Consider the following 11,766-nt stretch of genomic DNA (forward strand, 5'->3'; position numbering starts at 1 on the left):
TTAGGTGGACAGTTACAGTGGCTCTGGTGCATCCAGCATGCGTTAACACACCTATCACACTTTCTCAGTTTGATTTCACTGATTTCATTAACAACTTAAATATCTTGGTATTTTCCCCATACTTGAGGGAGAAACATCCTCATGAGTTATCAAGATTTTGAATCACAAGAATGTAAATATGTTATTCCCCTGCTTATGGTTTTGAGTCTTACATTGGGGGCTTCATTTCAAACAAGGTAAAAGGTGATTATTACCATATGTATAACTAGCTTCAAGGAGAGAAGTTATTATGAGTAAATTCCTCTTCCCATTTTCAGTCAGAAGTCAAATTACCATAGATTTCACTGCCCTAGAGCACTGGTTTTGCTAAACTTGATGTTTACTTGTTTATGGCTCAAATTCAGGAAGGTATCTATGTATTATAATCTGAGTTCATCATTTTCCTAGGCTTATATACCTAAAGTATAAAATACAAAAAGTGTATACAATGTAACACAACCTTAGATGTCATTAGGATGAAGATTAAATATCACAATTAGTTTCTTATTATACTAATTTCTTTAGTTTAGGATTGTGATTATTAATGCTATTTTATCAAGTACATTTATACCAAAAATAAGCCAAAAGAAAAAAAATATAGGCAATGCACACTTTAAAGAGGTGCTTTTATATCATAAATATGGCTGCATGTCTTATATGTTGCCAGAATATTTTAAAAATAAGTAACTGCAAACATTAAAGGATCCGATATTGAAATATGCTATGTATCCATAATTTCTCTCCAAGCCACAAGAGAAATCTAGGTAATAAATGCAGTTAAAATTCATGTCAACTGTTTCCTTTCTGCCTTTTGTTAGTTTTTATATACTTAACTGATATCTCTTTGTTGCACAGCCTTTCCAGGGCAAACAAGAAAAATGACAACACTTCAGGTGATTTAGGAAACAAAGCCTATCACAAGTGAAGTACAGAGGTGTCACAGTCACAGTTAGGCCTTAGATCATAAGATATTGCTGTAGTTATATTTTAAAGCAAGATTAATTTCAAATATTTGGCTCATAATTCATCTACAGATGAGTGCACTTGAGGATGAAGGCTGAAAGCATCAACATGATTCCTATGTATGACCTTGAGTACAGTAAAGAAAATGTGATAATGTGTGTAGTAAGGTAAAACCATAGGATTTTCCAAACATACCTGCCAACTGGATGATGCCATGTCTTGCAACATCATAGTAGGGGTGATTGATATTTAGCTCAGGATTCTCAAGTGGTGAAGGCAGAAATGTTTCTTCCTGTTCTGAGTGTGTATCATCCATTTCATCTTTCTGCAGTTCTAAAGGAGCAAGCGAGAACACAGAAGTGTTCATGAACAGCGAAAAACTTCTGTCTCTGATACACCATTGAAGGGTTGAATTTTAGCTCAGTTTGACAAAACCACAGGTCTTTATCACTATCCATTGCAGTTACAAGTCAGCTTCTTGTTCTTTACACTTTCTCTTGTGTGGGAAAAGAAACTCTTCAATACCCCAGATCTATCTTCACACACTCCTTAAGATTAATATCTCCTGTGATGCTCACAAAAATCGCTATGACTGGACAGCTGGCATGCTGAGACCTTGCTATTCATGACTGCTGTTGTTGTCTCATAATTTTTTACGCTCCCTTAATCTGCCTGGATCCATCTACAACTTCCTGCATTTTATTTCAAGGTTGCCCAAACAGAGAAGCCGAACTTGCAGCTGCTGCCATATCCATTGACAGCTACTCCACATTAACACCTCATGTGAACACTCTCCAGAGCAGATTCACAGCTTACATAAGGGTAGCAAATTGCAAACAAATCTCCATCTCACCTTCCCCAAAACCCACTGTCCCCTTGAAATGCTTTAACCTTCTGAACCTGGAATGGGCAAGGCAGCCAAGTGTCCATCTGAACCTGGAATGAGCAAGGCAGCCAAGTGTCCATCCAGCATATACTCCAGCTAGAGGCCAAGTAAGGGTGTAAATTACTGCTCAAAAGCCCAGTAAAATCTCAGTAAAATGGGCAGCCTTCTCCCAACTTCAGTATATTCTGGACTAGATACTAGAAGTAATATATACTCAATACTGAAAAGAACAACACTGTGTTAATCTTGTTCCAGGACTTTCTGGGTTTGTTGGGGGTTTTGTTTCACACCCAAGTTTTTTCCAAACTGTTGTAAGGTTAAAAAAAAAGCTCATACTAAGTACATATCCAAATGAACAGGATCTGGGGTAATTAGTAGTAACTAATACACAAGTGTCTTGGTGGCTTAAGAGAAGACACAGGTAAAGAGAAAAACTAACGGTTTATGGTGCACCACCTGCAGTACATCATCCACCTCTTTTTATCTTGCAGGTTTTAATAAGGTAGAACTAACATTTTTATCTATCAGTTTGGACACTTGGAAGAGTCTGCTGGACATGGTGCTGAGCCATTTTGTCTGAACTGTGCCTTTGCTAAGAGAAGTTGGACCACATTACTCCTAAGGTCCCCTTCCAACCTGGCATTCCATTATTGTATGATCTATAACATTACTAGTGTCACATTAAAAAGTACTAGAACATTTTGTCTTCTCATCATCTGCATAGTTCATGTTCCTTGACCAACATGCAGGGCACACTAGGGCAGAGAAAATAAATAATGATTTCAGACAGATTTATGTGCCAGCAGCTAGTAAGTTTAAGAGAAAAACTCATATTAAATATTTTGGAATGTTTTCCACTCACAGTTTCTCAGTATCTTTCTATCCTGCAACCAGCCACATGAAGGCTTTATTGTCTCATTTTTAACATTATTTGTACCAAAAAAGCATTTCACAAGGATGAAACATGCCACTGGTGGCTGGGCTTCTCCAAAACACAAAGGATTCAGCAACATGTGTACCACTTTTACATTTCTTTATGTCTGAATTCACATAAAAGCCTTCTCAGAAAATAAATCAGGAAAAAAAATCTGCCTTTAGACAGACAGCATTAGAGTCCTCTTCATATACACAAAAATGTTTAAACTCCTATTATCTCCAAAACGTGTATTTTTCTACCTTTTAAAAGCTTATCATACATAAAAAGCTACACTAACCTTAACTGAGAAAGTATTCTTTGACTTTACTGAATGGTTTTTCCCCAAAAGCTGGGAAGAATAATAATGCAAACATAATGCAGTAGGTAAATTCCACAATTTTTTCTTTGTAAAAATATTTAAGTCATGTTAAAGCTCAGAACAAGTAAAGCACTATTTTATTTATTAGGGGTTTTGCTTTTTTTTTTTTTCTGTTCATATCTGGGCACCGTAACCACCTAAGGCAAGAAAGTTCCAAAGGGAAAAGAGAAAAGGAAATAGTAGATGCTCATCTGTGAGTATGTGAAATGGGAGCTGTGTTATTAAAAGTGGAGAGTATGCTCAAAAATACAAAAGAAACAACCAATCTGACTTTGAGATGTTCCAAAGTGTTGGGGTTCATCCCCCCTGCCATGTAGCCCTACAAAAATAAACAAAGGAAGCTATCATCACAATGTGGCACATTTTATGTGCTACACAAATAGCAAAAGAAACAAAAAACCCACCCTAGAAATCCTACTGCCCAGTTGTTTTACAGGAAAAACCTTGTTGACATTTGGCTACTATTTTCTTACAAGAGTACTTAAGTATTACACAACATTAATGACAAATATCAGAATTTCTGACTAATTCACTCCTGAAAAGAACTTAAAACTTACTTTTTTCTTGATGTAGATGTTGATATATACACTCCGTACCCTCACACCAGGTCACTTTTCTATAGCAATTCTAAGTTTTATATACCTCATACTTCACATGAAAGAGCTCATGAAAATTTCAAGAGAGCACTAACATATAAAAACCCCCCACAGTTCCTGTGTGTAATCACTGCTTTTTGTCAAAGCTCTGTGCTTAGCAAACAGAATACTAAGGAACACACTCAAAATTATCATCAGGACCAAAAAACAGGATTTAGAGGATCTGTTTCCCCAAGCAGCTGCTCCAAAAAGCAAAATGAGTACTTCCAAATTAGTACTTCCCTTACATTAAAAACCCAGAGTCAGGTGTGGGGGTGAGAAAGAAATCGAGCTTTTAGGCCTCTCCTTTGAATTTCTTTTACCCCCTTGGTTTACATCAGTTTGGTATGATCTGAACATGTTAAATAAAAACAAAATGGGCAAATTCATGGCCTGGTGGTTGAAAAAAGGCATACACAAGCATGTCTGCCAAGACATTAGATTTTGTATTGCTCCTTCAAATCACTCAAACTGGGAAATTATTTTGGACCAAAAAAAGTCCAGACAGTTTTCCTGCTTGCTGCAGGTTCTACCACTTAGAATATTTTCATAAACTTACCAGGTATTTTGTAACAATATTACTTGTTCCTTGTTGAAAATAATTAGGTCCACTTACAGGAAACTCAATTTAATTAAGTCCATACACACAGGGGAAAGTCCCATTAAGTTCAAAAAAGAACATTATTCCATTTCTCACTGAGCACTGATATTCTTTTAAAAAAGAGCACTTCTGGGTCAGATTTGTATTACTATTAAAAATGCATAGTGATTGATAGTCCAATTAGTACTTTATTATTGATAGATATTGATATTCAGATATTTCTAAGATTCACAGTTAGTAACTGATGTGATAATGTATTTTTTTTTAGCAATTAATCTGTACCAGGTATGGTAGATTATTTAGTGAGATGGCTTGCTCATAAGTACTTGGTATATTATCTGCTTATCTGCACCTGTGATGGTCAGGAATAAACGATGCATAAATAACTACTGTGAATGAACAAAATTTAAATGTGTTTATGAAGCCAAGCTGCAAAAAAATGAAATGAGGATAAAATAAGGAAAGCTGACTTCTTCTATCTTATCTGAACATTTTCTCACATTTGTTCCTAAACAAAAGGTTTACATTTTGTAGGAATGTAAGGACTTGAAGAAGTTTTCAAAGACCTGTGAATTCATACTTTCAGAGCAAACAAAGCCAATGTTCACTATATCTGAGCTTCATGGACTTCATCCCGACCAAGTATTTCCAAAATCTCTTAAAAGGAAATGGGGCTTTACCTTCCTTCTGAAGTACCTATTTACCTCAGGCCTTTCCAGTCTATTGAATTTAAACCATAAACCATGAATGAAATCATAAGTCATAAAAATTAGGCTATATCTTTGACACCAGAATGCTTTTTAGATGGCGTGAGTAATAAAGGTCTCAATAAATTTATAGAAGAAGGAAAAAAAGCCATCTTCTTCTGCCGCTGCTTGAAGGAAAAAAATAAATACAATCCTTCAATACATAGCATGGGACAAAATACAGCTTCTCCTTCATACTAATTACTAATGCTAGTTAGAAGTAGTGGCTCGGTCTAGAGAGGGCAGATTTAAATCTCCCCCAAAACTTGCTGAAAGACATCTGGCTTTTCAACCTCAAAGTTACTGTACAAGTGAGGCTAACTATGATAGCGCTAAAACATTTACAAATGTTTAACACAAAAAGTTATTGGGAAGCTAGAAATAATTTACATGGAATCAAAGAATAAGGGAAGTGGGGAAGAAGCCATCTGCCTGGTTTTCAGCTTACTGTTCCCTTGGGGCTACAATTAGAAAGTTTCCAGTTAGGAGACAAACTTAGTGTAGCACCCTCAGAAATTGATTTCCTGTTGACCGCAGCATTCTCTGTTCCTGGGAGATAACATAATCTCCTTAACAGTGTTCCCGTGCCACATATCACTATTTCTAGTAAAGTCTCAGATTTAGTGCCTTCCCCAAACTCACCCCATCAGAAAGGTTATTAAAACAAAAAGCCCTGAAAAGAGCCAAACTACAAGCCTTTTATTAATAATAGAAAATTTGAAGTATTTTACAAAATATCGCAGACTGTGTTCCTCCAGAGGCAAGGTTATTACTTGCTGACATCTCTAAAGGAGTATTACTTCAGCGGAAATGAAGGCAGTCACAAAACGAACTGCCTGGTAATGAACTCTCATCTACAGAGAGTCCAAACAAAGGCAAGAGATTCCTCCAACATTTGTCAAGGCACAGGTGTCTTTGACACCTATTCTTTTTGTACACTCAGCTGTCAGATATGTTCTTATTCAAATGTAAATAGTGTGGTTTCTCTTCATTTTTTTCTCTGATGTTCTTGCCTTCCACTGATATTCTTTGTTATTTTTAAACGGTGTGACAAGCTTACCGTGTAACATCAGTCTGCAATTTACATTTTGATAGGATGAGAATTCTGTGCAAAGCCAGTATCTGCTAAGGGGTATCAGATACAAAACCAGGTAAATGGGTTTCAGGAGATTATTTTATTATTTATAATACTGCAGGAAATTTGCTACAGAGTCTATAAACACAGCAATACATGAGCTGAGCGCATAATGTACTCATGAAAAATGTTTTCAAAACATTCTCCTTTCCTTCCCCTAGGTTGTCTGCCCTAAATAGTATTTTTCCACAGTGTATTTCCTACACAATGTCTACCAAACTTCAAGTCTATATTTCTCATTATCAGCTGGTTTCAGCTGTTTGGTATAGTGTATTTTCATATTCTTTACTGACCTGCCACTCATTCTTTGTTGGCAATACATTGGTGAAAATCAACAAATAGACACTGAGACTGACAGCAAGAGCACAGACAGGGCTCTGGTTCTTTGGGCCTCTCTCTGCTGAAATAATTTGACAACTCGAAAAGAAACCCAAAGAATTTGAATGCTGATGCCACACAGGTTGGTAAGTTAATATTTAGAATTATAGAATTATTATTTTGAAAAGTTCAATGCAAGTTTACAAAAGTTTATACTACTATGTATGGTTATTTCAATCAAATTTAAAAGCGTAATCACTATTCCTCACTAGAACTATATAAATTGATGACCATATCACTGAGCACAGAAAAATGTCATGCTAATATTTAAAGCAAAATATTAGAAATATTCCTGCAACTGTTTAGCATTTATTGTGTGCATAAAATATAACACTATTTGGCTTCTTACATGTTACATTGACACCTCTGCTCTTTCAGAATTAATAAAATCAGTAAAAAATTCATAATTGTGAAAACTGCCAGTTCTCCATACAAAATAACACTGTGCTATGTAGTATCACTACTCTGTCCCAGAAATAACACAAAAACTTACCTGGTTTTAAAGCTAACATGAAAAAATATTATGTTAAAATGGAAGAGGAAAACGTAAAACCTAAATTTGTATGTCCTTAAAAACAAACCAAATACTTTATTCTTTCTATATCACACTATTTTAGGGGATTTTGAGTCTCTCTTCATAGAATGATCAGAGAAGGAGCACACACAAAAGTCAATTCCTCAATGGATTGAGGCACAGCCTTGAAAATTAGAAAGAAAGGAAGACTGTCTCCCTGTCAAGAGCATCTGTGCTCTATCCTACCAAGTTCTACACTGATCAAACAGTGCTGATTTCTCTGACAGCAATTTTCTACTGGGGTAATCCATTCAATTTCAACTTGGAAAACAGGCGAGCAGTGTTTACTCAGTGATGGTATATATTGTCCCATGCTTAGAAGCCAAAGTTCATGCAGTTGGGTCTTTTCAGTGCTTACTCCAGGATCATAGAATCACAGTCTGGTGTGGGTTGGAAAAAACCTTAAAGAGCATCTCATCCCACCCCATGCCATGGGCAGGGACACCTTCCACTAGACAAGGTTGCTCCAAGCCCCATCCTGGCCTTGGACACAGCTTCTCTTTGCAAGAGCCTCACCACCCTCACAGGGAAGAATTTCATGATGACACTCACTTGATGAAACATTTTTCTACAGTTACACTGTATGTCCAACCTCTAAGTATATTGCACCTTGCCTGCCTTTATAATGCTTGTGATCACTGTCGCAGGACTGGAGCAGGTAAGGAAATCTTAAACCTTGACTCCCCATCACCAGTTTTCCTCTACTGGAAAACCTGTGATACACTGTCATTTCACTGACCACAAAATATGTGAGCACAATCTCTTCCCCGTACACCCTGCCATACCTTTTTATGCTGAAGGAGTCAAAAATCTATTTATGGGAAATAATTAAGCATGTCAGAGTGAAATAAAAAGTGTTTATTTTCTGCATATAAATACCTGTATGTATCAGACATTCTCAGTTCAGACAGCACTAAAGTAAAGGGACTATTTCTAGCCATTACTAGCATAGAGATTTTGGAAATACTTTTTTGTTGTCTGAAACAGTGCAGATATTTTCTTATCACATCCACTTGTTCATCTAGCACAGTACAAGCACATGAGGTAAAAAAAAAAGTGACTAATGTATAACCAATTGAAAGAAAACCTTTTAAATTTGCTCCATCATTAGGACAAAATTATCTGAACATGGATAAGTGGCTGCAATGCAATACAATACACTACATGTTTTGGATTCAGCATAACTGGTTGTGCCTGTTTGGCCAAATTTAGAAATATATCCTCTGAGAGAAGGCAGGTTACAACCAGCCCTCCCTCACCAGGCTCGGGGGAAAAAAAAAAAAATTCCTCAAAGGAAAGTGAAAGAGATAAAAACTATTTATTTAACAAACACACAGGAAAAGGATAATGATGCTAAATAATAAAACCTCTCGCTCTGCTGAGAGAAACCTGGGAAAATTTCAGAGTTCTTCCATAGATCTCTCTCTCCCCCTCCTTGTCACTGGGACAGGGTGGTGGGCCCACCTCCAGGGCCAAGGCCTCGGTGGAAATTCCTCCCAATGTATTCTGATGTTGAAACAGTCCAGCAGAGAAAAAAAAGAAAAAACAAAGTCCCAGGAAAACAAAAGTTCAACTCTCCGTCTCTCTCCAGAGAAAGAAAAAGGGGCTGAAAAACTGGCCGAAAGCAAGCAGGGTGCTTTCCCCACTCTCACTCTGCTGCTGCAGATGAAAAAAAACTCTATCTCTGTGTGACCTTGAACAAGCTGCAAACTGCTTTGAAGAAGTTTTGCTCCCCCCTCTCAGGCTCAGTTTAAAGGCATAGAAAGGCACAAAATTAATTCCTGGGCATAGGGCAGCGATATGGGATACACATCATAAAGTCACCCCAAGACACTGGTTATTGACTAAACAAAAATTACTATAATGTAATCATAATAAATGCTAATGATCAGTCATCTATGGAACTTGCTTCCAAATTAATACACTGTAGTACACACTAATGTGGCAGAATTATGTTGGGTTGAACTCATGTTTAACTAGCTTCCATCCCAAGGGATTACATACTTTCAGTTGCAGACAAGTGTATTTTTAAGATTGTGGGGTTTAATTAAATTCCTCTGACAAGTTTTTGAACAAAATGTTGGTGTATTGTGTAAAAAGGGTTCTTTTAATTGCATAATTATTCACTGGGGATTCTTCTGGCTGGAATAAATTAGGGCTTTTAAAATAAATTCATATTCTTCTTATATTTATGCAACACAGGTCAAGGTTTCTAGTTCTTGCCAAAATACCCAGGCTTACCATCATCCCTTCCACTTCTGAGCTGCACGAAACAGAACAGTACTGTAAAGTACTGGAGTTCCAAAAGCCATTTGATATGGTGATCATATAGCCCATGTTTAGCTATAAACAATTCAAAATCAAGTTAAATGATGGTAACAACACCTGTCATCTCACTGTTTCTTTATTTGCACTGGACTGTTTCTTAACCAGTGCACTGAAGACCCAGCTAGCTGTTGGTTTGCCCAAACCAATTACTGCTCCATTAACTCACAAGTATTAAGATTAAATATTTGCAACATGGCTAATTTGTTACGTTATGATAACTTACTGTGCAGGAAATGTAATGCTGTAAAGCATGGAAGTGTTTTACTTCAAGAGTTCAATGCACAGTGTCCATGGAGCTGACAAGGCAGTCAGTGAGTGTTTCAGGTAACTCAGTTACTGCTCTGCTGGTGTCAAGGGGGTCAGGAAAGCCCAAACCAGTTCATGTCTTCAATACTAGCCATATAATCCAGCAGTAACAATAGCTGGTTTGTTGTCAGCTGTAACCCTGAACCCAAATCCTCCCATAATGCAGTCCACGTCAATTTTGCCTCTATTCACATCAGCACATCTCATCCTCAGAATCTTGATTTTTCAAATCACATCCCCCACTAGATTTTTATAGATGCTTTGAAATTACAACGGAAGAAAATTTCAAAAACAATTTTATATTTCATAGAATCACAGAATCCCAGAATGGTTTGGGTTGGAAAGGACATTAAAGCTCATCTCATCCCACCCCATGCCATGGGCAGGGATACCTTCCACTAGACCAGGTTGCTCCAAGCCCAGTCCAACACTTGAACACTTCCAGGGGTGGGGCAGACACAGCTTCTCTCAGCAACCTGTGCCAGGGCCTCACCACCCTCACAGGAAAGAACTTCTTCTTAACATCCCATCTAAACCTACTCTCTGTCAGGTTGAACACAATCTCCCCTTGACCTGTCACTCCAGGTTCTTCTAAATAGTCTCTCTCTATCTTTGTTGTTGACTCCTTCAGGTACCGGAAGGCCACAATTAGGTCATCCTGAAACTTCTCTTCTCCAGGCTGAACAAACCTAATTCCCTCAGCCTTTCCTCGTGGGAGAGGTGCTCCATCCCTTGGATCAACTTGGTGCCTCCTCTGGACTCGCTCCAGCAGCTCCATGTCCTTCCTGAGCTGGGACCCCAGACCTGGAGGCTGCTCTGCAGGTGGGGTTTCACAAGCAAGTAGCTTCCACAGTTTGGGACAGCTTCCGAAAGTGGAAGCTCACCTGACATTACAGACTTTCATTAGTAACATTGACCAAAACACAGAGTAAGACTGAGATAAAGAATCCTATGAAACTCCTGACTTTTTTCATTGCTGCAATTATTCTATATATTTAATATGTGTAAACATATGAAAGATTATGTATATAGCAAACATAATAATTTTGTGGTTTTCTTCAGCCTCACGTGACAGATTTAGCTACTGAACAATAATAGTAAAGACAGACGTGTAGACTCTGTGAACAAAAACACTTTGGTCTTGCCTATTTCTTGTATGGCAGGTTATACATTCTTTCCTAATAATTCAATGCTTTCTTAAAATTAAGAACAGACTCATTAGATTTATATTCTGAATCTTCTCTAGTTCTTCTTAGCTATGTGATAAAAGATACCATGAAGTATTTCAGGATGGAGCATCCAATACCCTGGATTCTCAGCATGCACATTATCATGCATTTATAGACCTTACATTCACTGGTCTAACAAATCATATGTAATAGGTTTTCTTTAACCTTCATACAGAGGTGGTGTCAGAAACTGAAATATTATATTTTATGCCCTAAACATTTTCTTAAAGGACATGTAAAACTGTATTACAAAAGCTGCAAAAAAGACTACCGCACCCTGGATGGGTCCCTGACTGAGGCCTTACACTGCTCACTGATGAAGATAAGATAAAGTAACAACTCAGGGCTGGGAACATTCACAGAGCACAGGCTTAACACCTCCAAGGTGGAGACCACAGCCCCAGGGCTATCAGCTGCCAGGCTCGAACAGACCCCCTGCACCAAAGGGTGGGGGGAGGAGAGGCTTTGGGTATCTTGGAAAAGCCTGTGGTCAGAAGCTTATCCACAGCAGAAGGGGGTGACATGGCCCATCCCAGGGGTCCTCCTCAAAGGGGTCCCCAGACCCTGCACCAGAGCACCAGAGATGATGCAACAGACCCTCAGTGTTGCAAGGGACAGTATCAAGCTAGCCCCTGCAAGAGAGACACGTGA

The 11,766-nt window shown here is 37.9% G+C and overlaps 1 protein-coding gene across 1 annotated transcript in view; it reads right to left on the bottom strand.

Annotated features, from left to right (window-relative positions):
• The window catches only part of ARHGAP8 (Rho GTPase activating protein 8), a 55,674-nt gene extending 53,228 nt beyond the window's left edge, over positions 1 to 2,446 (bottom strand). The window contains 3 exon segments of the mRNA XM_008637169.2: positions 1,198 to 1,335; positions 1,894 to 1,984; positions 2,402 to 2,446. Coding sequence (XP_008635391.2) covers positions 1,198 to 1,335; positions 1,894 to 1,984; positions 2,402 to 2,446 — 274 coding nt within the window.
• Positions 2,447 to 11,766: the final 9,320 nt, after the last annotated feature.

The sequence above is a fragment of the Corvus brachyrhynchos genome, unplaced genomic scaffold (genome assembly GCF_000691975.1).
Source record: "Corvus brachyrhynchos isolate BGI_N302 unplaced genomic scaffold, ASM69197v1 scaffold517, whole genome shotgun sequence".
Lineage (NCBI taxonomy): Eukaryota > Metazoa > Chordata > Aves > Passeriformes > Corvidae > Corvus > Corvus brachyrhynchos.